Source organism: Andrographis paniculata, unplaced genomic scaffold, assembly GCF_009805555.1.
Source record: "Andrographis paniculata isolate CXL003 unplaced genomic scaffold, ASM980555v1 Contig69END, whole genome shotgun sequence".
In the NCBI taxonomy this organism is placed as follows: domain Eukaryota; kingdom Viridiplantae; phylum Streptophyta; class Magnoliopsida; order Lamiales; family Acanthaceae; genus Andrographis; species Andrographis paniculata.
The window spans coordinates 1,790,845-1,818,365 of NW_026137605.1; the positions used below are offsets into that span (position 1 = coordinate 1,790,845).

The 27,521-nt window shown below is 31.8% G+C and overlaps 2 protein-coding genes, 1 long non-coding RNA gene and 1 other non-coding gene across 5 annotated transcripts; 3 read left to right on the top strand and 1 right to left on the bottom strand.

The window, feature by feature from the left end:
- Positions 1 to 7,328: 7,328 nt before the first annotated feature.
- On the top strand, positions 7,329 to 13,648 carry LOC127263906 (squalene epoxidase 3-like). The gene is made up of 8 exons (XM_051293198.1): positions 7,329 to 7,674; positions 8,617 to 8,728; positions 8,814 to 8,988; positions 10,783 to 10,954; positions 11,080 to 11,289; positions 11,699 to 11,974; positions 12,563 to 12,871; positions 13,453 to 13,648. The coding sequence occupies exons 1-8, from the start codon at positions 7,405 to 7,407 to the stop codon at positions 13,546 to 13,548; spliced, it is 1,620 nt and encodes a 539-aa protein (XP_051149155.1). The 5' UTR covers positions 7,329 to 7,404; the 3' UTR covers positions 13,549 to 13,648.
- A 3,676-nt stretch (positions 13,649 to 17,324) lies between these two features.
- Positions 17,325 to 23,103, top strand: LOC127263421 (eukaryotic translation initiation factor). 2 transcript variants are annotated; one of them, XM_051292430.1, is made up of 9 exons: positions 17,325 to 17,736; positions 18,843 to 18,914; positions 19,335 to 19,433; positions 19,642 to 19,851; positions 20,401 to 20,495; positions 20,642 to 20,729; positions 20,834 to 21,184; positions 21,268 to 21,510; positions 21,596 to 23,103. In XM_051292430.1, the coding sequence occupies exons 1-9, from the start codon at positions 17,575 to 17,577 to the stop codon at positions 22,634 to 22,636; spliced, it is 2,361 nt and encodes a 786-aa protein (XP_051148387.1). In that variant the 5' UTR covers positions 17,325 to 17,574; the 3' UTR covers positions 22,637 to 23,103. The 2 variants fall into 2 exon arrangements, with proteins under 2 accessions (XP_051148387.1, XP_051148388.1); XM_051292431.1 differs by having other exon boundaries at positions 20,404 to 20,495.
- On the top strand, positions 18,358 to 18,463 carry LOC127264253 (small nucleolar RNA snoR103). Its single transcript, XR_007841651.1, has one exon. It is a non-coding gene; the product is annotated as a small nucleolar RNA snoR103 (small nucleolar RNA).
- LOC127263423 (uncharacterized) lies at positions 23,070 to 26,091 on the bottom strand. The gene is made up of 2 exons (XR_007841477.1): positions 26,046 to 26,091; positions 23,070 to 25,967 (listed from the first exon to the last, which is right to left on the bottom strand). It is a non-coding gene; the product is annotated as an uncharacterized LOC127263423 (long non-coding RNA).
- Between the last annotated feature and the right edge of the window lie 1,430 nt (positions 26,092 to 27,521).

Sequence of the window (27,521 nt, forward strand, 5' to 3'; positions counted from 1 at the left end):
TGCAGAGGCCCTTTTTGATAAACCTTAACGTTTCTGCTATTGACAAGCTGCCCATGTTATCATTTTTATTACAACCACATTTGGGGTATGTTTACATTTTTGTAATATTCATAGTAGTTTTTCAATCTTTCGTTTTTTTTTTTTTTTTTTTTTTTATGATAGAAAAAAAGATATATATACATATTGTGTAGACATTAAAAAATAAATACCTAACATTAACTAAATATAATACTCTCTCCATTTAGGATAAATTGTCCCTATTATTGTACATATAAAAATTTAGATAGAATATACTATCTGTGTTCGTGTCTGAGAGTCTCATTTACTTTTTCATAATTTTTTAATATTAATTATTATATCAAATCATTATAATACTAATAGAATGATATTTGTACAAAAAATTATACAAATGTAAGGATATTTTAATGTTAAGTACTGAAGCAAAAGGTAGATGTGATCTTTAGAAGCGGACGGAGGGAGTAATTAATAAGTAATTAAGAAATGTATTAATAAAAATATTTTTTTATAATAAAAATAATTATAAATTAAGATAATTAAATAATTCAATTAAAATTAAAAATTGCACATTATGTAAGACAAACAGAGATAAAAAAATATGGACATTTATAGAAAAAATAAAGTTTCGATAAAATAAATATGTGATATTAAATTATACACGTTTGTTAGCTATAGAAATAATATTTGTATTATTTAGGCCCAAATCCACTTGTATACATATATTTATGTGTACTCTTATATTTTCGTTAATAATACAATTCATTATTTTCCTCTAAAATCTCACAAATTTTTGTAGTGTTTACTACATAGGATTAAACTCCATAATATTGTTTTATTAAATTTGATTTCATGTTTACTTTAATATATTTTATTATAGATAATTATATGATCACAATAATAACAATTTGTAATAAAAATTAATTCAATCTTATCCCATAGTATTATTTAATTTTATTTAATAAAATATCTAAATTGCTATTAATTTTAGACATTTGGAATCATCAATATATATATATATATAATATGGAAGGATGGTGTGAGATTTTTATATCTTTTTCTCATTTTTTTCATTAAAATGATTTTCTCTAACCCCTCTTTTATTATTATTTTTTTTTGAATAGATTTTATTAATAATTCTATTTATATATAATCAAATAAGAATTTAATAAAAAATTTTTAGTTTACCATCAAAATTGAATAGGATTTATGAATTTTTTACTGTTTTGTACTAGCAATTGATTAATATTATAAACTAATTTGAAAATATACAATATGAAATGATAAATTTTAAAATTAGTGTCTCATAAATTATTTGCAATATAAAATACATAAAAGAATTTATCAATATTTTAAATTATGAATTTATTTGTATCATATTAAATTTTAGTATAACTAAAATATTAAGTAAATAAATATCAATGCAAATTATATTAAAGTCAAATCATCTCTTAATAAAAATTAACATTGTGTTGTACATAAATAACTTCTAGTTATATTTTTTGTTATTGTGTTAAATTTTAATTCAATACCGTGTTGACTGAACTATATGTAATGATAGAAAACACGCGATATAATTACAAACATCGCATTATTTATATTAATATAATACAAATATAACACGTAAACTAGCAACATATGACATAGTCATATACAATACATATTATCATTGATTTCAAACATACGAAATATATTTATGCAATACACCTATAAATATGAACTAGATAGTACTGTATTAAATTAAAACATTTTAGAATTTTCTTTTTTCATATGTGCTGACCGTGATTTATTAGTCTAGCCTCACGCTTAATACTCATATATTATTTTACTCAATTATATATATAATCATGGTTTTATTCAATGCAATAATAACTTTTTAAGTGATAAAAATTTCATACATCTCAATAAACGATTAATGAAAATTTCATAAACATTATTTTTTTAAAAAAATATGAATAGTACTAAAGTTGATACAAGTTAGATATTGAATAAAGATATGGCCCATTGATCTTTTCAAATACGTACGGACAAGTTCGGATTTGATATTACATATATAATCAATTGTAGTATCCGATGTTGGAGACTTCTGTTTACGGGTATATAAATTAATGACTGCGTTTTCCTAACAGTTCGACATTTTAGCAGACATTCTTTATCCGACATCCAATATGCAGACAAATTAACACAAGCTAATGATAGATATTATGCTAGCAACCAATTAAATTTTCTCAATTAAATATCATTAATAAATGAACTAACTAATGAATTATAAACCATGCATTAAGTGACGCATAAAATATTTCAATTTGTTAACTGACTTTAGATTATAAGACACTTAAAAAATAAATTAGTGACAATATAGTAAATATATATCTGTTACGTACGAAATTTAGAATTAGGTTAAAAGCCCAAGGTAAAAAGAAGAATGGGCCTGGCAATAGAGTTGATTGAACTGGCTGAAGGACGCCGTGAGGAAATTAAGGAAAATAGGTTTATTTCTAAGGAAAATACAAGACGGAAGGTCCTCAAGATGGAAAGCCATCAGGACGGAAGGACCTCAGGTCGGTAGGTCCTCAAGACGGAAAGACCTCAGGTCGGAAGGTTTTCAGGTCGGGAGGTCCTCAAGACGGAAAGTCATCAGGACGGAAGGACCTCAGGTCGGTAGGTCCTCAAGACGGAAAGACCTCAGGTCGGAAGGTCTTCAGGTCGGGAGGTCCTCAAAACGGAAAGTTATCAGGACGGAAGGACCTCAGGTCGGTAGGTCCTCAAGACGGAAAGACCTCAGGACTGAAGGTCTTCGGGTCGGGAGGTCCTCAAGACGGAAAGTTATCAGGACGGAAGGACTTTAGGTCGGTAGGTCCTCAAGACGGAAAGACCTCAAGTCGGAAGGTTTTCAGGTCGGGAGGTCCTCAAGACGGAAAGTCATCAGGACGGGAAGTCCGCAGGTCGGGAGGCCCTCAGGACGGGAAATCTGTAGGTCGGGAGGCCTTCAGGACGGGAAGTTCGCAAATCGGAACTCTGCGGCAGGACCAACGAATCGGATGGTTTGTTAGTCGGGATGTCTGTAGCTACTCCAAATAAGTCAGATGGTTTGCAAGTCGGGAGGATTGGCAGTCGGACCAATGCGGTTGTAGATTGGCAGTCGGGCCAAAAGGGCGGAAGGTCTATGGTCGGCTCAAAGAGTGGAATATAGGGATATTTTTTGGTCTGCTGAGGACACGTGTCAGCAGGAGAAGGATTGGAAGACGGTTGGGAAGGAGACGTTGTAACCGTTCGGGCGACGGTTTTCAGTACAGTTCCCCAGAGAATATTTAAGGATTTGAATCATCATTTGACAAGGCATCTTCAATCAACTTCAACAAAGCAAAGTCAGATTTGGGGATCACCACTTTAAATTTCAGTCTTTTATTTTCCAGTTTATTTTCTGTACCATACAGTGTTTAGAGATTCCTAATCTCAGGCACTAATTAATCAACTTTAAGGATATTTTCTATATCTTTGAATTTTACTTTATTTTTGTTGAAAAATTACATCAACAATATCTATTTAAATGAAAATCACCTTAAATATTAATTACAATAAACTCTGTTAAATATTTTTTTAGATAGATAAATTAAATATACATAATATTTTTGATTGATATTCAATTATGAAAATATTTTTAAAATGATTATATATATAATTAAAAAAATTAATAAAGTTAAAAAAAAAAAATTTGCGTAAAATATATCACACTATATTGTCTTTAATAAATAATAATAATAATAAAGAGAAAACTATCTGTTTATTTGTTGTATAAAATTCATTTTGTTAGCATAAAATTTGATTAAATTACCATTATTTGTTCAAAATTAACAACAACTAGAAATAATGTTATTGTAAAAATGAATATGCACTTTAATTTTTTAAGGTAATATTGGAGAAATAAGTTGTCCGACTTATTTATTTACTTCTATATTAGTTATCTTTATATTAAAAATATGTATTGTGCATGCAAAATGATAAACATCACATCTACCTATTATTTTATTTAAAAATTAAAATAAAATATGAAAATAAATATTAATATAAAAAGAACATAGTCCATATAATTATGGTTATGTTTGGTTGGAGTTGTCCCAAAATTTTTACTATTGATGAGTGTGTTTGTTTGAGGGTATGGATTTTGAATCAAAGTTTGAAGGTATGGATTTTGAATCGAAGTTTGAATAGTAAAAATTTTGAATATAAATAGTTGTACGATGTGATATAAATAGGTATTGATGTGATGTTTTGAATATATAATTAATTTTAATATAATATAAAAAATAAAAAATAGATGTTTGAATGAACAGTAAAGTTAGGAGAAAATCCCCAAAACAAACACAATTGGGAGAAAATTGCAAAATAAAATAAAATAAAATAAAATAAAGGGTAAACTGTTTTTTCAGTTCCGTAACTGGACCCCCTTATCATTTTAGTCCCGTAAGTGGAGCATGTCGCAAACTAGTCCCATAAGTGAAAAATTTTCGCTGTTTTAGTCCTCCGGCGCCGGAGATGCCTGCGTGGCTCGCCGGAGGTGACGTGTCCGCCAGGTGTCGCTGACCTGGCGGACACGTGGATTTTTTTTTTTTCATTTTTTAAAATTTTTTTAAAACTTATTTTTAATTTATTTTAAGTTTATTTGTATTTTTTTTATTTGGTCCAATTATAAAAAATTAAAAAAAAATTTTAAAAAATAATAAAAAAAATCCACGTGTCCGCCAGGTGTCGCTGACCTGGCGGGACACCCGGCGGACACGTCACCTCCGGCGAGCCACGCGGGCGTCTCAGGCGCCGGATGGCTAAAACAACGAAATTTTTTCACTTATGGGACTAGTTTGCGACATGCTCCACTTACAGGACTAAAATGATAAAGGAGTCCAGTTACGGGACTAAAAAAACAGTTTACCCTAAAATAAATCATGTACATATGTCTAACTATCACTCTTATTTTTTTTTATTGTTACTCTAGTAAAATATATAATGCGAGGGTCACAACTTCGTTATTTAAGTACATTGACCGCGCTTGAATTTTACATCTTGTTAATTTTAAGCACTGCAGCCACTGAATGATACACGACACAATTTTGATAATATAAAATATGTACAAGATATTTTTAACAAAATTGTGACATATACCATGATATATTTTAGGTAAAGTGTCCATAAAGTGCAAATCCTGACATAGGAATTCACGCGTAGTCAGTATACTAAAATAGAAAAATTGTGACACATGGATAATATATTTTGTAAGGCTGATAATTAAGTATGCATCGAACAATTAATACTATTATACTCTCTCTGTCCCATAACAACTAATATTTTAATCATATATATCAAATTTATTTAAATATTATAATATTATTAATTATATACAATAATAAAATAATATCACAATTCATTATTAATGGAGAAGTATTAGTTTTTTTTACTGGTTTTTTTTTTAATATATTTGTATTGCTTTCCGTGCCACAATTTAATTGGAGACGGTGACAAGACAATATGCAAAAATTGACAACAATTTCTTAGGGTGATACCCACAACAAAATGACTTGGGTAATGACTGAAATATAAACATTATATATATATATATATATATTCAGTGGCGGAGCGAGAGTTATTTTGTGGAGGGGTTGAAGATTTTGTTCGGATCGAAAAATCATATATTTTTATTATTTTAAGCGAAAATTATGATAAAAAAAATTTATTTTAAATATTTAATCAATATAAAGATATTAATTTGACAAGAATTGATCGAATTTGAATGAGCAAACATCTATGTAATCAACAATATAATCAACTTAATATTGTGGACGAGGGCTTGGAGGGCTTGGGGCCCACGAGCCCCTACGTGGCTCCGCCACTATATATCCTGTAATAATAATAATAATAATAATAAGGGTAAATTGTTTTTTTAGTCCCGTAAATGGACCCCCTTATTACTTTAGTCCTGTAAGTGGAGCATGTCGCAAACTAGTCCCATAAGTGAAAGATTTTCGATGTTTTAGTCCTCCGGCGCCGGAGATGCCTGCGTGGCTCGCCGGAGGCGACACATGGCGGACACGTGGATTTTTTAATTTATTTTTCATTTTTTTAAAACTTATTTTTAATTTTTTTTGTATTTTTTTATTTTGTCTAATTAAAAAAAATGAAAAAAAAATGAAAAAAAAATTAATCCACGTGTCCGCCAGGTGTCGCTGACCTGGCGGGACACCTGGCGGACACGTCACCTCCGGTGAGTCACGCAGGCGTCTCCGACACCGGAGGACTAAAACAGCGAAAAGTTTTCACTTATGGGACTAGTTTGCGACAGACTCCACTTATGAGACTAAAATGATAAAAAGTCCAGTTACGGGACTAAAAAACAGTTTACCCTAATAATAAATAATGATAACATTGACATGCAATGGAGAGCCGGTTCTTAGCAGGAGCAAGATGAGCAATTGCTCAGACTTCTACTTAAAAAATGGTCTATATATATATTTTTTAATTTTAACTATTATTACATATATTAAAATTTATTTAAAATTTATCCTACAATTTTTTTCAACAATTACCTAATCTATTTTAATTCTAAAATTAAATTCTAATAAGAATTTTTCTATAATCTCATCTTACTCTCTCTACAATTCGTAAATATTTATAAAGTCCATAATTATTATTAGATATATTAAAATATAATTTAAATTTTATTTCATTAATTTTACAATCACCTAATCCAATTCTAATTCTAATAAATCATAACAAATTTTTTTCCTAGTCTTATATTCATTGCCTTTAAAATTTGTAATTAATATTATTGAATTATTGGCTTTATAATAATCAAAATATATATCACAAACAAGGTCCGACAATTCATCCCTTACGAGACACATATATTTCATGTATTATATATATATAATTAATTTGTAGAATTTATTATTGTATTATTCATTGACAGTATTTTGAGAAACAAAAAAATAAATAAATTCATAGGCCTATCAATTAATTTTACTTAGGCCTTAAAAAAGTTCGAGACGACGCTAGCGCAATGCAGTCAGTAGCAGAAACGTTAAGGTTTATTAACAAAATGGATTCTGCAGAGACGTAACGTTCTCTCAAACAACTATAGGGAATAAACAATTAATTGTGACAAAAATGAAGAAGATCAGGACAGGAAAATAATTAAAATACTATAGAAGACGTTGACCCCCCCCCCCCCCCCAACCCCTCCTTTTGTTTCTTTTTTTGTGTTTGTGTCTCTCTCTCTATAAATCTCCAAGAATTTGTCTGAAGATCAGTCAGCCAGTCAGTCTCCACATCTGGCCTTAATTTTGAAACCAGTAGTTATTTTTCTCCTCATTGTTTTTCAAAATTATATATAGAACAATGGCTGATGATGATGATATGTACTTTGTTGGTGGATGTTTTAATATTGTGTTCTTTCTGGGGTTACTTATTTTGTTATTACTATGGACAATGACGACATGGAAGAAGAAGCTAGGGCAGACTAAATCTTACAGTGCTGATCATACTCTGTGTAAGAATGGTTGCACAACAACCTCTGCCATGGATCAAAGATCTCAGCTTGGCGACGCCGACATTATAATTGTCGGCGCTGGAGTTTCCGGCGCCGCGCTGGCCTATGCTCTTGCCAAGGTTTAATTAACAATTGTTACTTCTTATATATATATATATATATATATATTCCTGAATTTTTGTTTACCAGTATCATGATATTTTTCATATATTTGTTATATATAGTCATTAATTTAGGGATTATGCATCTAAGTTTCTGTTCATATATTCATGTGTCAATTTGCTGCGCTGGTTATAAAATATATTGAATGGCACAAAAATATGTTATATGTTGTTTTGGATAATTAATAAAATATGTCTAACTTGATGCAATCTTGTCAATCTCTATTTTGAAGATTTTCTTTTAATTAAATTTTATATTTTTGTGCTCGCATATTTTTAATTAAATATCGAACCTGGACTCAACCCTCAAGCGAGGAATGTCTCACCTCTTGATGTACAAGGGTTTAACAGGAATTTTTGATTTGTTGCCACTTCACTGAATTGTACGGCTCTCCCTGAGTGGTACAGGATGAGCTAGTTGCATGGTCTTTTTTTCTTATGGTTGGGCCAATTTTTGATGATTCAGCATGTTAGGGTTTGACCTACGGATTTATATATATATACTTTTTATATTTTTTCTATAATTTACACATGAAATTACTGGTGCAAATATTTGGCTCGGATGCCCTAGACGTAGAAGTAAGATCATCCTGATCCAACTAGATCCACAAATTCTTGATGTTCTTGTGTGTTTTTCTTGATTTTCCATTATTTTCGTAACACAAACTAGATTTAGTGAGCCAGATATACTATTTAGGGTCTCAAATCGGACGTTTTTTCTATTTTTGATATTTTTCTTGTAATTTATTTGGGATGTAGGATTTTTTATTTTACAAATACTTAACTTTTCATTTTGTGTTTAGTTTTAATTTTTTAATAAAATATTTTCAATATTTGATAGTCAAAAACTCTTTTGTTCGACTATCTTTATTCTTGCATCGACATCATGCCTACATGCAGGATGGGAGACAAGTTCATATCATTGAAAGGGACTTAAAAGAATCAAACCGTATCATGGGTGAAATTCTACATCCTAAAGGACTCTCGAAATTGGCCGAGTTGGGGCTTCAAGGTAACATATGACAACCCCATGTCTAGATATCGGCTTCACAAATAACTACTAGATGATTAATTACAATGAGGTTGTGCCATTGTAGATTGCTTAAGCGATATTGATGCTCAAAAACTACTTGGCCTTGTTATATACGAGGGTGGTAGATGGATCAAGTTGCCATATCCCCCGGACAAAAATGGATTCGAGATATCGGGGATGTGCTTTCACCATGGCAAGTTTGTACAGAGGATGAGAGAAAAGGCAGAAGCTCTCCCGAAGTGAGTAGTTTCTTTCACTTCATTGCTAAAAAAATAATAATAATAATAAATAAAAATAAAAATTTAATTAGCTACAATATTTTTAACTAAGAAATAATATTATTGTTCAAACGTGTCAATTAGCAACAAATATTAATTTCATCTAAAAATAAATTATATACTTTAAAATTAATTTCGTCGCTAAAATTTTTCTGCTAGAAAATTATATTATCATAGCAAAAAGCTTTTAGCTTTAAAATTATTTTTCATAGTTAAAATCTTTTTGCCTAAAACGATCATACTTATTTTGTTGCTAAAACTCTTTTGATATGAATATTAATTTTATAGCAAAAGATCTTTAGCTACAAAATCATATTTTGTAGTTATATCTCTTTTTTTAACTTTCATTGCAAAAAACTTATATTTTGTTACGAAAGTCATATTTGTCGCCAAAGACCTTTACTAACGCGATATAGACGATGAAATGAATTTCGTCACAAAAATATTTTTGCTATGAATTCATCGCCTTTTTCTACGAAAATTTTTTGTAGTTAAATTTCAACTTTTTTGTAGTGCATACCGCCTTCAACTTTTAACACTACAAATGATGTGATGAATTAATTGCACACTGAGCTTAACAACAAGTTTGAATTTAATCACTAGTTGGAGTTGATTTTAGTTTCGGTGATTTAATGATGCCAATGCATTAATAGAGATAGTCAAACAAGAGAATAATTGTCGATCAATGATTGAAATTTTTTTATCCAACAAAAATTGCTTACAAATTGAGAACTTAATTTTTATATAGTCACATACCCTAAATCCCAAAATAAGAACAATTACAAATATTTAAAAAGTCCCAAAAGTAGAAAAATATCGATTTGAAACCATAAACGATATCGGCTGGCTAAGAAGACCTCATGACATGCAAAACAATGGCATTACGACTTGTTGGCCCATTTTGAATGAAGTACGTAAATTTCATCTAATACCGAGCACGCAAAAAAATATGATAAGTTGACAAGGTTTGACAATAGGTGATTTCTTTATAAGATTAGAAATAGTAACCTTGTTGTGGTTATTTCGAGTCCATTATTACTTATATCATTTAAGGTTAGTTGCTTTGCAAGTTTTGAGTCAAGACAAATAGTTCTTGGGAGAACATTGCTTTAACAGAATTTAAAGGAATTTATTACATTACCTATGTTAACAATATGTGCGTTCACCAAACAAAAAACACACACACACACAAAATATTCCAATTGTTTTATATATATGTGTTGACGGGACCAAATCAGTATGCAAATAGAAACAATATATATCCCTTTTTAGAGCCCATTTGATAGAACTTTCTAATCGATAATCACTACAAAAAAAATAGTATATTTGTAACGGAATTCCGTTCCTAAAGTTTACGTAGTTAACGTAATTTTATCTCTAATATCATTAGTAACGGATAAAGTGAATTTAGGAACGAAAAAACTTCAAAATTGATAATTTTTTGTAGTGGATTAGATAGCAGAACATGCTCAACTCATTGAAAGAAATAGGAGTTAAGAAATGATTTAAAAAAATGGCGTGAGACATAATCCATATAATGGATGTATCTATCTTTTCATTCCTATGTTTTGACAAAATTGGATATTGGTGAGATTTAAACAACAATTTTTCTGATTGCATCTATAATTAATCTTTTTCAGCTCAATGATGATTGTAGTATCCCTTCCATTAAATTTGTAAACCAAATATAGTTTGGTTAACTGTGATTCATTACTGAATCAAGTAGCCATTTCTAACATTTTGTGATCAAATCAGCGTACGATTCGAACAAGGGACAGTGGTTTCCCTTATCGAAGAAAATGGAGCGATTAAGGGAGTTCGATATAACACTAAAAACTCTCAAGTGGTAGCTTCAACTTATGCGCCGCTAACTATTGTTTGCGATGGCAGCTCTTCAAACTTGCGATGCACTCTATCTACTCCCATGGTGAATAAAACGACAATTTTTTAAGTAACTCTATTGATATCACATTCATTGTGCTTTCGTATGCTCTTTCTACTCTCTCTTATTTTTCTAAGTAACTAACTGCCTTATTTTTTTCGATGATGAAGGTGGAGTTTCAATCTACTCTGGTCTGTTTGATCTTGGAAAATTGTGAACTTCCATATCCTAACTACAATAATGTATTATTTAGAGGCTCTAACCAATTGTTACTTTATCGAATCAGTAGCACAGAAATTGGGCTTATTATTCCTTACTCGAAGCAAAACCAGTCATCCATTGCCATGGCCGATTACTTGAAAACTGTTGTGGCTTCTGAGGTAATTGGATTATACATACATATATATATATATATACTCTTTCTGTCCGGAAAATTATATAACTTTAGTTGGGTGGAAAGATTAAAAAATAATGATATATTAATATTAAAGTGGAGTGGGTAAAAGTAAGATGGGATATTATGAAAAATTTATTTAAGAGTTGATTGAAAAAATAGTGGAGGTAAGTAGAAAAAATAGTGACATTATTGTTAAAGTAAATGTGATAAAATTGTGTGTGGATGAAATTATTTAGTATAAATAGAATATGCATAAGTTTAATCAACGGCCAAATAAAGAAACAGTGATATAATTTTAGCAGATGAAGTATATCTTTTCAGGTTTTGATTAATTGAATCATGAGCTTGAACATGATAAACTCACAATGGAAATACTTAACTATGTGACCTAGATTCCTCCTATACTCTATGATGCATTCATGGCTGCGATCGATAAAGGAAATATAAGGACTACGCCAACCAAATCCATGCCGGGAAAGCCTAACCACACTCCCGGTGCAGTTCTGATCGGGGATGCTTTGAACATGCGGCATCCCATACTTGCAGCCGGCATGACTGTAGCCCTACACGACGTAGTTCTCCTACGAGACCTTCTTAGAGGTGTAAATGATCTACACGAGGAATATGCTCTATCCAACCTTATCGAATCATTCTATGCTCTAAGAAAGGTATGTTGTATGTTCGCGAAAATTGCAAACTTAATCTTGTATCTATGGTAAATTATCACTCTTTGTCATTTGTAGTTCACGTAGATATGTTTTAGTCGTAACTAAAAAGTATAGAATCAAAACACAACTGAAAAAACACACTAGACAAAAGTAGTACAAGATTAAATTTGTAATCTCTTCTCTATGTATGTATATGCTACACATCAAAATTATATTTGCAATATACCTTTATGCTTCATTTGAGAATTTTTTAAGCACGATATTCCAGAGTTTCGGTGATCAATAATATATATATATATAGTTAGTGGTTGTTATTTAGAAGATTTGTAGTTCTAATGAAAGAAGAGAATTTCAGTTTTACATAAACTAACACCAGATGTATTTTTATGTATTCTCTCGGTTTATTTAAGTAGACTTAAGGATACAAAATCTGTAATTTTGCCATCGTGAGTAAATTTATTTTTCGTTTTTACCCGTGAATGTAATCAACACGTTATTGGTGAACTATGTAAATCTGTGTCTTCTTTACCTTTTCTGTTTATTATTCGATCATTAGTTCTAATTCGTCACAACACTGCGCAATTGCAGCAATTTGCATTCACAATCAATCTTGTTTCTGGAGCACTATACAAAGTTTTTGAGGCTGCAACCGAAGCTCCTCCCGAGTTTACCGATGACCTAAAGGGGGCACTCTACGAATCATGTCTCGGCTATCTAAGCCTCGGAGGGTTTGTCGCGCGCAGCGTTATGGCGACAACCAGTGGCCTATCCCCACATCCTATAATGCTCTTAATCCATGCATTGGGTATTGCTGTTTATGGACTCATTCACATCATACTTCTTCCTTTTCCACCTTCACCCAAAAGACTATGGGTTGGAGCTAAGGTCTTATTATGGGTAGGTGCTCAGCTCCTTAATTATTCATTTATATATATTTATATACAGTGGCAGGAGCAACGTGAGCAACTGCAGGGCCTCTGTTTCGGAAGGATTCATATTTTTAAATTTTATAGCATTATTGGATATGTTAAAATATGATTTAAATTTAATTCCATATTTTTCTCTATAATTATCAAATTCAATTCTAATTCTAAAATTAAACTCTAACCATATTTTTTCTAAAATTAATATTATCTTTTTCTGCCTTTAAAATTCATAGTTATTATTATTGGTGGTTGCGAGTATATTTTATTTATTGGATGTATTATTAATATAATTATTACTTTTCTGTAGTTTATTTATTATATTTGTCGTGTACAATATTTTTTTAAAAAAAAAAATTAATTATTTATTTATAGGGCCTACTATTTAATTTTTGCTCAGGGCTTTGAAAAATTCCGAGACGATCCTGTATATAAATATATATTTATATATATATATATATATACTGTTTTTCTCATTTCAGTACAACATTAGTTATTAATTCATCTGTCTTCTTTGGTAATGATACATTTCTTCTTTTCTTTGTTTATGATTAGGGTGGACTGGTGGTTGTTTTCCCTGTTGTAAAGGCTGAGGGAATCACAGTTGAAATGCTATTTGATCTTGTTGTTCCTAGATGCTTTATTTCTTAAGAGGATATTTATGCTTCTTTCAATCTGCAGAATATTCATTGTTGTTTTTGTATTGAAATAAACATCAGCCATTTGATTAAAGATGCTTCTTTGTGATAGATTTTTTATCTATATATGCTGAAGAATGGAAATTCATGTGGTATTTTATGAGTTTGTTATTGTGTTGTGAAGCCGGAATTAGAGTTTGGAAAAGTATTGTACATTCAGCCAGTCGACTGCCATTTGACCTTGGCGATGAGGTAGTTGGGGGTCATAGAGGGGCAACCTATTGGGGTTCGGGGACTGTGCCCTCAAAATGATTTTTTTGGTCGTGCGCATAGTTTTTGGGCCGCATAAAAACGTAGATCATCCTAATTGAAACAAAATTATCGTATATTTGTGTGTGTTTGTATGCGTTCTTGATTATTTTTATTCTCACAATTTCCTTAACATTTGATTGGCGATATACCAAAATGATTTTCATAGGATTATGATGAAAAATAGAAAAACTAGTGTTGGCATACTTGATATTCGATTTTGGTTGATGTTGTCTACGGAGGGAAATTGCAAAATATATAATCCTGGTACATATAATTACTACTTTTGTCTTTTATTTATATCACTGACAAAATATATCATATATATTAGCAAAATTAGTTATTTTTGTTTTCCGGCAGCGCGTCATGTTCACACGACTGGTTGTTCCACACACAGTTAGATGATATAAATGACAACTTTTGCAGTACTTAGCGAGATAAATAGAAAATAAAAGTGATAACTGAATATATGTAAATAATATTTTTTCAATTTACCGTTATCTAAGGTGGTCAGTCGAGAAGAAGAGACTTATCATTGTAACTTTCAAATCATTTAAAGAGTGTACATTGCTTTCTTTGAGCATCAGGTGGCACAAAGAAGAATTTGGGGTGCAGAAAACATGTAGATGTTCACAATGAAAATATTGAAAAACTCTCATTTGCACATAAATAAATTAATAATGCATTTGTCTAACGGTTTGAATTTTTAAGGGAAACAATCATTTTGAATATTTGATGTTATGTTTCATTTAACGAAACAATTGACATGTTGCTGTTCCTGCAAGCTTCAATGCTTTCCTTAAGTCAGTAGTATATTTAGTCATTATTGGGTTTTATTTTTAATGAAGGGTGTTTTTGTTTGGGGTTTGGATTTTTTATTTGAATTTTGAATAGTTAAAATTTGAATTTGAATAATAATTTGATGCGATATAAATATAGATTTTGATGTTATGAGTTAAAAATTTTGTCTTTTTGAAACCTAATTCAAATAGTCCCTCAATAAATAAAATGAATTGACCACTTTTTAGTTCAGCTCACCAAATCAACTCAATTTTTTATTCCCAAACCCAAACCCAAACCCAAGCCGAAGCCCAATTAGTATGTTAGGTTAGAGTTTGGAGAAGTTTCTGAAAAAAGAGATATATAAATTAGTTCGAGGGGTTTTGGGTGAAAAAACAGCTAGTAAAAGATGGAGTATCCGACTAGTGTTTTCCGATGAGTTATGATGAGGTTTAGAAGCTCTTTCTGGCCGATTTCGATGGGTGTCGAGGTTTAGAGTCAGGAACCGACTTCCATCAATGCGGCGTGGTTACCTTAAGTCATTGAGCTGAATATGGTCATCCCTATCGCTAGAGAGAAGATTGGGGAGAAAGAAGCCGTTCGAGTCATCGGAGCTATCGTCATTCCAGTTTTAGTGTTTAATTTCAATTTTTGTACTTCCTTCGTCCCATAAAGAAGTATCCATTTGCTTTTTTCACATAATTTTAGAAATATTAGTATTATATTGGGATATAGTAGGAATAAAGTAGAAACGACTAAAATAACCTTATTAGTATATATGATATAAAATAATGGCATTTGTGTAATATATTGCAAGTTGTAAGAATATTTGTAATGTTAGGTAGATAGTACAATTACTAAAAAAAGAAAATGAATACTTTGTTATTAGACGGACTAAAATGGAAAAATGGATATTTTATTATGGGACGGATGGAGTATTAATTATTTTAAAATTTATTTGAATTTTGTTTCGCTATAATTTTGTATATTAGGTATTTTTTGAATAAAATCTACTTGATCCGGAGATAAATTCACGATATGATGTTTTGAATATATATACTAAATTTTATTTTAGTAACAAATTAAAATAAAAAATAAATTTTATTTGATATTTATTTTAGAAATTTTTTTTAAGAATGAATAGAAATTCTCCAAAAGTCCCTCGATAAGGTATCTTATGAGTTTGCATTGTTTATATTAAACATACATTTTATTATGTTTTATTGTTGTAATGATTTAATGTGCTTTTTATAATGTAAAATTACGACAACGGTTAAGATGCTGATTAGAATTAATTAATATTATGTGGATTAGGTATAATAACCATATATATATATATAAAAGAAAAGATAACACACTATTTTTAAGGCAAAGAGCATTACAGTGTATGCTTTGAAATCATGTGATGATAGTTCACGTGTAATGGTATTTTGTGATGTGTGAATATATAATGTCGGTTCATATATTGTATTTATATTATATTAATATAAATTTTTTATTATTATTTAATATTGTGTGAGATGCTTGCATGTAACACTAAAAAAAATAATATATTTGTAACGGAATTTCGTTCCTAAAGTTCACGTAGCTAACGTAATTTCATTTATATTTCCGTCTTTAATGTCATTAGTAACGAAAAAAAATAGATTTAGAAACAAAAAAATTTTGTTACATAAATAATTTTTTCTTTGTAGTGTGATAAGCTCGGGCTAATCAAGCGCTTGAAACAATACTTTAAAGAGCAATTTGGTATCAAGGAAATTAGAAAAAAAAAAAAAAGAAATTGAAGTAAATAATGAAATTACAGATAAAAAAAATTTATTAGAAAATAAAATTTACAAAAATGTGATATAATAAAAAAAAAAATGAGAATATTTGTTTAATATCAATTTATAATAATAATAACAATAATAAAAAGTAAACATAAATTTAAATTTTAAACAATGAAGAGAAGTACTAAATTTGATTAAAAACCAATACAAACAACTCGGGCTTTGTTCACCCACTACAAAAAAAAATAGTATATTAGTAACGGAATTCCGTTTCTAAAGTTTACGTAATTAATGCAATTCTCTTTTTAATTCCGTTTCTAGTGTCATTAGTAACGAAAAAAATGAATTTAGAGATGAAAAAACTTTGTTACAAAATTGATATTTTGTTGTTGTAACCAAGCCAATTTTTGAATTATAATTAAATAATAATAAAAAATATTAAAATAAAGTTAAAAAGTAAAAAAAAAATATCAAATACTTATTAAAAAGAAATCAAAAGTCAAATATTTAATTTAAAATATATATATATATATTTTTATACAATTCTTCGTACCGCATATTAAAATTCAATCCATAAAAAAAGCTGGGAACATAGTCATCCTATTTTAAATCAAATCCGAAATAAGCCAACAGGCAACAGATGCTATATGAACAGGCTGGGTCGGGTCGGGCCGGATCGGATCAAGATCGAATATCCAGTGAATGTAGATATAAGATTACATACATAAGAGATATTAATGCATTGAATAACAGGCAAAGGCGTGGCCCAGGGGCAAAAGAGTCAATTCATACGAAAAGGTTTTCAATCTGCAGCGAATAGAGAGCCCGTGTAAAATTTATATACCGAAAATACCCCCCGGCGAAATCTGCCCCTTCTCCCAAAACAAGGGTTTTCCTGTGAGACGCCCTACTACATAAAGCGCAACCCTCTCGCCATTCTTCCTCCTCCATTCTCCCTCCGTCTAGAGAGAGAGAGAGAGGAAAACCCAATAAAATTTCTCTCTCTAAAAGGGCTTCCTTCCTTATCCCTTCCTTCCTCCCACCATCACTTCGATCTCCCCATCTCGATCGGAATCTATATATATATATATATTTTGGATATATAGATCAATCGGTTTTTTGTTTGTTCGACGGGAGTTGTGCGGTAGATTGGACCAAAGTTTTTTGATTTGCGAGTTATGCAGGCTGATCAGACGGTTTTGAGCTTGAGACCAGGTGGCGGCACTCGCGGCGGAAGCAGAGTATTCGCCTCGCGCTCGGATTCCTCGTCGGCGCCGAATTCTGATCCGCTACTGCGTCCCCATGGCGCCGCCGCCGCTTCTGCGTTCCCTTCCTTCAAGGTTTGGTCTTTTCTGCACCGTTCTTTTGTAGATCTAGGGTTTTCTGATTTGTTGATGACTGTTTGTAGGGATGAGGTTCGGTTTTGTTTGTTTGTTTTTTTGTGTTTTTTTTTTTTTTTGGCTGATGTGGTAAAGTGTACTTCCTGCAGTTAATTGTATTTGTGCGAGAATTAAATTCGTTGGATTGAATCTACGATTTTGTTTTTCTGTTGCTTATTGTTGATTTATCCTCTTATCAGAACTGCCTTGAAAAAGTTTGATTCAATCGTGACTTTTCTGATTGTGTTAAATTAAGTGTTCTATCAATAATTACTTGGACATATTCGTTGTGTGTTCAAGATGGAAGATTTGGTAAAGGTTTTTTCTTCCAATATATATTTTATGATATAAAAAGCCTTGAGAATGTTACTAGTTTTTCTTTGTCCTAATTGGTGTATATATTTTTGGGAGTTCTTTAAGTTTTCTTTATATGTATATGCTCGATTATAGTTGAATGTCGTTGTCATTTCTTTTATTGCTTTTGGGTGTGCACGATCGATTGAAGATGGCTTGGGATGGTAAGTTCAAGATTGGGAAGTTATGTGAGTTGGCAGATGTTGATGTCCTAATTCTTGGCTGTGCACATGAGTTGTGTAATTGCTGTAAATATGGACGTAAAGCAACGTGCAGACTTTAGGTGGGCATGCAAGAAGTTATGGGATGTCCATAAAGAAATCTGCAAATATCGGAAAAATGAATCTATTGTACTTTAAGTTGTTTATGGTAAAAGAAATTGTATGGCTTTCAATTTTGAATTGGCCTAGTCTTAATTTGATACTGCTTTCATTGATTCTTGCATTTAATGATTACATCGAAAGGTGTTCTTGATGCGGGCAAGGTGATATTTAATAATTTATTAGAGATCCTACATGATTGATGCAAATGTAATCCTATATGCTTTGGTTGATGCTATTCCGTTTGGTGAATTCTTATGTTGTTTTTCCTTTTTTTTTTTGAATTGCTTGTTGTTAACCATCCGAATATATTTTGCCCTTTGCTATGTTTATATGTAATTATCTTAATCATCTCAATCTATTATTACTAACTATCGTGCATTTGTAAAATAGACTGGAGAATCTCAATTTGAGGGCCATGAACGGATCCGGTTTACTAGAGACATGCTGCTGCAGCTAAAAGGGGTAATGACTCTTTGTGATATATGCGCGATACACATAGTTTTTCTACTTCTGGTTAACACTTGTTAAATCATGTTGCTGCATTTATCCATCGCTTTTAACTAAAAATTTGATGTTTGACATTTCCCTTCTGTATGATGGGTTGCAGCTTGATCTTTTTCTGTTTCTTGTTCTGATTAGTGGGTGGATAAATATTTATATATTCCATATTATTCATACCGATATAATTATATGCTATATGTTTTAATAAGCTGAATTCTACTTAAAGTAATACAAGGAATTTGTTAAATCTGATACTGGATTTACATTCAGGTTCTATTCTGCTAGTAATTACAGTCATTTACCTTCGAAATACTGCTTGCCTTCGGTGATAATCTAAGACTTGTTATCTTCTCCCATAGTGTTTTAACTTCCAATTTTCAGGCGGTGGACACCATCCCAGATGAGATTTTGAAAGTGAAACAAGAAGTTGGATCTGAACTGTTCCTTACTGATCCAAGCTGGGGCCGCGGAGAAAACAATGTGAGTTCTTCTGTGTTAAACTTTTCAACTCTTTACCCAGTCGAATATTGATTGCAGGTTTTTTCTGTGATCTATATACCCTTCTTTTTAAGGCACTTCTGTCATATTTGTTGCTATTTGCAAATTTTTGAAGCTGTCTCTTTTTCTGGTATATCTATATTGTTGTTCCATCTAATGTGTTTGAGTTCTTGTTGAAACCCACAACCAGTCCCAGAGCCGGTATTCTGAACAGGACAACCGTGACTGGCGTGGCCGTTCTGCACAGTTGCCTCCTACAGAGGAGAGATCCTGGGAGGCTATACGAGACAGAGATTACGGTACCTGGTTTGACCCAAGGCAACAAGATGCAAATCAATACAATAAACAAGATCAGCTGAATTCCCAGTTTGCGAGAGCCCAATTGTCTTCCAACCAAGGGGTAAATGATGTTCTGCATCGTCTAATAATATTATATCTGCAACAATGCGCTATTATATAGTTATGAATTTTACATCCTGTACAATAATTGCACTGATAGAAGTATCCGAGCAAACAAGTCACTGTTCTTCGCAACCTGATAACCTTTTCCCTGCAGCTAGTTCATGTGGTGATAAACATGGAAATGGATTAGTGGGTTACTGAAGGGAACTTATGTGTGCTTTTACTTTCTGTCTTTATAATGCCTTCTATGTAGGATACTCATTCGTCTCACTGGGTGCTTGACCCTCAGTTAAGAAAGATTATTTAGTGTTAAAACTTGTTGGACTTGAGTTCAGAATATTTAGATTGAAGTTGGATAAAATTGATCTTTAGTTAAGACGAGCCTGTAAAACTAATTGTTGGTCATGTTGGCATGCGCTAATGATAATGTAGATATTAAATTTCCGATATCTTCTCATGCTTGCACATAATGGACTTGAATTAACAGATCTATCAAGAATCATTGTTTCCGGAAAAGACTAACGAATTTTCTCTGTTTCCTACATAGCAGGCTGCTCCGACTTTGGTTAAGGCTGAGGTGCCATGGTCTGCTCGTAGGGCAACTCTTTCTGATAAGGAACGAGTTTTAAAAACAGTGAAAGGGTAAGCCATTCTTGTATTTTCTGTGACTAGCCGATGATGGTTATCTTGTACTGCGATTTGTTTCTTGCTAAATTATAGGTTTGGAAGATGGTGCTAATTGTCATTATAAACGGAAGTTGTTTGTAACAGCTTTTTATTTCTTGCAGCATACTGAACAAGCTGACACCTGAAAAATTTGATCTACTAAAGGATCAACTGATTGATGCGGGTATAACATCGGCTGATATTCTGAAGGTGATAAATGCTGTAAATGAATATTTAGATAGCCATTAATGCTGCTGTCGAGTTGCTCGTGCTCCTTATTCAAAAGCTGATTTTGTTTCTCCTTCTCTCGACAGGAAGTTATTTCCTTGATATTCGATAAGGCTGTGTTGGAGCCGACTTTTTGCCCCATGTATGCGATGCTTTGTTCGGATTTGAATGAAAAGCTCCCGCCATTTCCCTCGGAAGAACCTGGTGGTAAAGAAATTACGTTTAAGCGAGTTCTCTTGAACAACTGCCAGGAGGCATTTGAAGGTGCTGACAAGTTGAGGGAAGAGGTTGGGCAGATGACTGCTCCTGAGCAAGAAGCGGAACGAAGAGATAAAGAGAGGTTAATCAGAATTCGTACTCTTGGCAACATTCGCCTTATCGGAGAACTCTTGAAACAGAAGATGGTCCCGGAGAAGATTGTTCATCATATTGTTCAGGTTATTTATTTATTTATTTATTATTTATGATTATTATTATTTTAAACTATGTTGTCTTATGACATTTGAGTATTATTGAGCAGGAACTCCTGGGACAGGACGTGAATAGCTGTCCCGCCGAGGAAAACGTCGAAGCCATATGCAAGTTCTTCAATACGATCGGAAAACAGCTCGACGAGAACCAGAAATCGAAGCGATTCAACGATGTGTACTTCCGTCGCTTGAAAGATCTGTCGACCAACCCTCAGCTTGCCTCGCGCTACAGGTTCATGCTCCGTGATGTCCTCGAGCTGCGCAGCAACAACTGGGTCCCGAGGAGGGAAGAGGTGACGTTTCCTAGACGATGATTATTTCCTTTACTGTCGATTTCTTTTCTAGAGGGCAGTCTAGAATTCGATTTTGTTTTTTCAGGTCAAAGCCAAAACCATTACTGAGATCCACTCAGAAGCCGAGAAAACTTTAGGTTTACGCCCGGGCGCAACTGCCAGCATCAGAAATAACCGATCCAACACTTCCGGAGCGCAAGGGAACATCAGCCCGGGCGGCTTCCCCATGAATCGGCCCGGTTCCGGCGGTATGATGCCCGGGATGCCCGGGACCCGGAAGATGCCCGGGGCGCCCGGAATGGACAACGACAATTGGGAGTATCCTAAATCACGATCCATGCCTAGAGGCGGCGGCGGCGACGGATCCAACAATCAGGCTCCGGCGCGCGGCGGCGGTCCGTCGCCCCTGATTGCGAAGACGCCGTTGAATCAGCGTCTTCTTCCCCAGGGCAGCGGCGGTTTTGTGGGCGGCCGTAGCGCCCTGGTGCAGGGCGGCGGTGGTACTGCCCCCCCTGCCCGACCTGTCACCCAAGCACCAAGTCCTGTTAAACAAGCGCCCACCCCCTCGATGGCCCCTGTGGTCGACAAACCGTCGGCTCCGGCGACAGCGAAATTCAGCGTTGACGAGCTCAGCAAGAAGACGAAGTCGCTGGTGGAGGAATACATAACGGTGCGGCTTCTGGACGAAGCGCTTTTGTGCGTCGAGGAATTGAAATCTCCGTCTTATCATCCGGAAGTTGTGAAGGAAGCGATTTCGCTCGGGTTGGAGAAAAGCCCGCCGTGCGTCGAACCGATCGGGAAGCTATTGGAGTATCTGTTCGCGAAGAAAGTCCTCGGCGCGGCGGACATTGCGACCGGGTGTCTTCTCTATGCGTCGCTTCTGGAAGATCTCGCCATCGATTTTCCGAAGGCGCCGCCCAATTTCGGCGAGATCGTCGGGATTTTGGTGCTCGTCGGAGCTTTGGACTTCAAGGTGGTTAAACAAATCCTGGAAAAGATCGGTGACGACTATGTCCAGAAACCCGTTCTCGCCGCCGTCTTGAATTCTGTCGGGTCTTCTCCATCGGGGAAGGAAATGTTGCGCGCGCAGGAATCTGACGTTAAAGCCTGCGAGGCCCTTCTCTAGGCGTCGGAAAAAAAGTCGGATCGGAATATTGATTCTTCTTAATTCTCATGTTGCCGATGGTTGCGCGGATTGGAGTTACAGGTAATGTTGGCGAATCGAACTACTCTTCTTTCTCTATATGTTTACTACTACTCTCGTTTTTTGACGCGATATTAGTGTGTTTTGTTGAATAGAGAAAAAAAAGTTTTTTAGAGTATAAAAAGGATTTTGAATTCTCCGGCGAGGGCTGTGGCTAATCACCGGCTGCCGCCGTTGCTCGGGGATGAAAAAATTGGGTCTCTTTGTGAGGATGGATCAACCCGTCCTTTGTCGTCGTCGTCGTTGCCGTTGTTTTTGTATTCGATTAGTTTTTAAATTTTATTTATTTTTGTTGACTTGGTTAAATTTTGACGCCCTCATTTATCTGGACTTTTGTATGATTTGGAGAATTGGATCGATGGATTATATGGCATTTTGTTTTTGCTGTTTTTTTGGGGGTCTTTTTTGCTCTTTTTGTTAATGTGTGATTTGATGGGTATATTTGTCTTGTTAATTGCCTTAGAATTGGTAGTAAATCTATTATGAATGTGTTTTAATATTTTCAAAAATACTATAGAATATGTTTTAAGGAAAAAAAAAAAAAAGTATATAGTGGATTTTTATTAGAAATAAAATGATTTTTCCTTCGTCTCATACAAGGTGCAATATTTTAAACATTTTATTTTGGCACGGGTTTTTTAAAAATGAAGTGATGTGATGGAGTGAAATATATATTTTATTTTTTATTTGGATGATGTGAGGGGATAAAATATGCGATATGTTAGCAGTACGGAGGGAGTATAAGATTGAACCTTTTAGTTGGTATTGATTTTATTCAATCAATATATGTTGTTTATAAAGAAGACTAAACATAGGAGTATATAATATAGGATGTTTTTACTGGTAAGGTTATTGTTTTTTGGTTTTGGTTTTGAATAGTAAAATCTTGAATTGAATAGTTTTTTATATAATATAAATATGTATTGATGTGATGTTTTGAATATAAATTTAGATTTTAGTGCAATAAGATAAATAAAAATTGGGTATTTGATATGAGATTTTTAAAGGAAAAGAAAAAAGTTAAAATAATAAAATAAGGAATAAAAACCAACCAACAAGTATACAAAACTTTATGTATAAAATGTACTATATCGTAATTTTAACATAATAAGAATATTATATGGCATAATATAAAATATAATGCATACATATTATATAATACTTCCTCTGTAATTTAACAATTTATTCAATTTTCTATTTAATTCGTCTTATAACAAAATATTCATCTTCTTAGTAAGGGTATTATTTTAGTCTTTTTATTTTTATTATATCTTAATATAATATTAATATTTTTAAAAGTTGGTGCAAAAACAAACGGATAGATAAGTATAATTTTGTGACGAAATATTATAATTTTGTGATAAAATATTGATTGCTAAGTTAGCGTGTTGATTTGATCAAATTAGTAAGGACTGAACAAATTCGTAGTTTTGTGATGACTATTGGTGTGTTTTTTAGGACGGTGGTTTGGGTTTGGAAAGTTTTGATATGTATTGATTTGATAAGTAATGAATATAATAATATAAATATGTATTAAATTTAATTAATAAAATTTATAGCAGTATAATTTGATTACAAATTTATGTTATATTAACATATATATTTTTAAATTTTTATTTATTTGTATTATAGAAAATTTTATTTCTACAAACTAACAACATATATATTGTGTATATATATATATTTAACCTATAATTATTATAAATATTAAATAAATTATTATTTAAATATTTTAAATTAAAAAAAAAAAACACAAACACAAGCATAAAGTTGCATATTGTAGATCAAGCGGTGAAACATTTCTCCGTTGAGGGTTGGGTCCCAAGTTAAATCCTGGGTGGGTGGCTTGTTTTGGGTGAAATTCCCGTCAAGGCATTGTTTTTTATTTTTTTTGAGAGTAATATAATTTTATAAATTTAATAGTTTGTATAAGAATAAATAATTAATGTGATAAATTATATCATATATTTATATATAAAGTAAATAAATACAAACTAATCACCAACATACAAATGTAGTTTGGATCTTTTGATTTGCTGCTCAATTCAACATCACATGTGACTAGCTTTTGAGATATTTTCACATATGCCATTGTCTCAATTATTGGTTAAATTTTAAATAAAATAATGAATACATTTCATTTGTATGACTTAAAATTGAATAAATATTTGGATGTGTTTGATTTGCATTTCAAACTTGGCATGATTATCAATAAAAAATTTATTATATTAATTTTCATAATACAATTTATCATATAAAAACTATTTTAAATCTAAAAGTATTCACAACATCTAATAGTACAACTATTCTATACTCCATCCATCCCAGAAAATATGAGACTATTACTATAGATACGAAAATTTAGGTAAAATATAATTAGTAAATAATTAAGAAGTGTATTAGTAAAAATAATTATTATTTAATAAAAATCATTATAAATTAAGATTAAGATAAGTAAATAGTTTAATTAAAATTAAAAAAATTATAAAATTTAAAATTTAAAATGCGATTAAAGTGCATAATTATATTTTCAAAAATAGAAAGGACAAGTTATGTGGGACGCACGAAAATAAAAAATAGGAACAAATTATGTGGAACGGATGGAGTATTTATTAACAATAAATGGATGTATTCATTTTTTGTTTTTTATTACATTGTTTTTATGTCATATTTGTATCGGATTGAATACTTTAAACGGATTAAATCACTTAATCCGAACCTGATCTATTTATCATTGTATCGAATTCGTATTGACCCTTATATATAATTGAATTGAAATCATTAATCTAAATTTAATTATTTCTTACAGGATTGTCATGTTATGCAAACATTTGTCGATTTTAGTATAATGTATATAATAATAAAATTAAATTAATATATATGACTAATAATCAAACTCAATTATCTCGTATGAATTCTCTTGTCAGACTCGTAACACATCCAATGATTCTATTCGAGATGGAAAATAGATTTCAATTAAAAAGTTCCAATCACAATTTTATCCTTTTTTTGAGATGTAGACTTTTAAATAATAATAACAATAATAATAATAATAACACGAAAAATACATTTAGATAAAAAAAAAAAAAAAAAAAAAATACTTTAAAATATGAAAAAGCACGAAGCAGATCCTGTGCATTATTTGTGGAAATAGTACCCCACTTTTTTGCAGTTCCACAATATGTTAAACAAAATTTAAGGATGTATTTACCTGACAACCTTTTTTATTTTCTCTACCATCCAATTCGATTTTCTACAAAAATAAACTATTTACTTTTACAAAAACATCGTATCAACACCAAAAAAATCAAATCAAAATTCAAAAAATTACCAAGTATGCAAAGCTAACACACAATCAAGCCAAAAATCAAATCAAATCAACCCCCCCCCCCCCCCCCCCCAAAGAAAAAACACTAAGGTTGTGTTTCTTGTGGACTTTAATACAACTTTTTACAATTCAAATTCTTTTTTTCCTCCAAAAATATCAAATCAAACATTTACTTTTCTTCTTTTTTTTTAATGTTATATAACAAATTTATTTTACATTCAAAATATTACATCAAACAACTATTTAAATTCAACTTTTTACTATTCATAAATCCAAACCCAAAACTCCAAACTCACAAACAAACACACTTGTGTTCTTTTGTGGGTTTTACCACAGGTTTTTACTATTCAAATTTTTTTTCCCTCCAACACATCAAAGAATTACTTTTTTTTTTTTTATATTATATTATAAATTTATTTTACATTCAAAACATCACATCAATCTCTATTTATATCACATCAAACAACTATTCAAATTCAACTTTTTACTATTCAAAAATCCAAACTAAAAAACTAAACCCACAAACAAACACATCCTAAGTATGCAAAGCTATAACTACAACATACAATGGTAAATGAATCCTTCGTAGTAAACAAATGTTCAATCTACTGACAATGCACAAATAAATTAACACAAGAAAGCGACACGAACCAATGGCAACAACCAGCTTCGACTAGAGACAAAATGAATTCTCATAGCAATGTACTGATTTCTGTAAAACATGAAGTATACATAAGCTGAGGCACTATTTATTTTTGTTATTCGAGAGTATTTACCATAATAAAAAATGATACAAGCAAGTCGAATATCTGGAATTCTTATGTAGAAAGTATTTAGGACTTGTATACCCGAGAAGACCTTTTCCACTAAGTCAGATTTCTATTAGTACTAACAAGTTCCTATTGTTTTACTACTAAACTAAAATCAGAACAAGAAGTTAATAATAAAGGCACTTAAGTTATCTAATTATCCTTATTTCGACAAGAAATATATAGACAATGGGAATGTGCAGCCTTACTTTACGTTAGAGATAGATACCTATGTGAGGTTTAAATAACAGCCAAGTGTTCGAGGAACATAAAGACAGCATAACATTCTTGTAACAAAATCCGACTGTTAAACCAATTTCATATATATGATTCAGAAACTCAAGAAAGAATCCTCTTTCGAACAAATTTCAGGCACCAATTCATAAACATATTTCTAAACAGGGTTCATACCATTACAAAAAATAAATTCATTCGACATTTGGTCCATGCTAGTGTCAAAAGGGGAGATTTTTGTTAGAGGAAATAACGACAAAAGATCAGTTTCTGAATCAAGACATGACAATAATCTGCAAACAAAGATTCATATCAACAAACTACTTCTTCGATCTATTTCAACGCAGACCTGCTCTAACTTTTAGTGCCAATGTCTATAACCTTAACCATCAAAATAAATGTCCATGCCAACACTCAAGATGGGAACTCATGGCCT

What these genes read in the sequence shown, in the direction of transcription:
- LOC127263906 (XM_051293198.1), top strand. Translation starts at nt 7,405, where the DNA reads ATGGCTGATGATGATGATATGTACTTTGTTGGTGGATGTTTTAATATT. An exon ending in CATTCTATGCTCTAAGAAAG is followed by an intron (nt 11,975 to 12,562) that starts GTATGTTGTATG and finishes GCGCAATTGCAG; the next exon opens with CAATTTGCATTCACAATCAA. An exon ending in GAGCTAAGGTCTTATTATGG is followed by an intron (nt 12,872 to 13,452) that starts GTAGGTGCTCAG and finishes GTTTATGATTAG; the next exon opens with GGTGGACTGGTGGTTGTTTT.
- LOC127263421 (XM_051292430.1), top strand. Translation starts at nt 17,575, where the DNA reads ATGCAGGCTGATCAGACGGTTTTGAGCTTGAGACCAGGTGGCGGCACT. An exon ending in TGCTGCTGCAGCTAAAAGGG is followed by an intron (nt 18,915 to 19,334) that starts GTAATGACTCTT and finishes TCCAATTTTCAG; the next exon opens with GCGGTGGACACCATCCCAGA. An exon ending in CATCGGCTGATATTCTGAAG is followed by an intron (nt 20,730 to 20,833) that starts GTGATAAATGCT and finishes TTCTCTCGACAG; the next exon opens with GAAGTTATTTCCTTGATATT.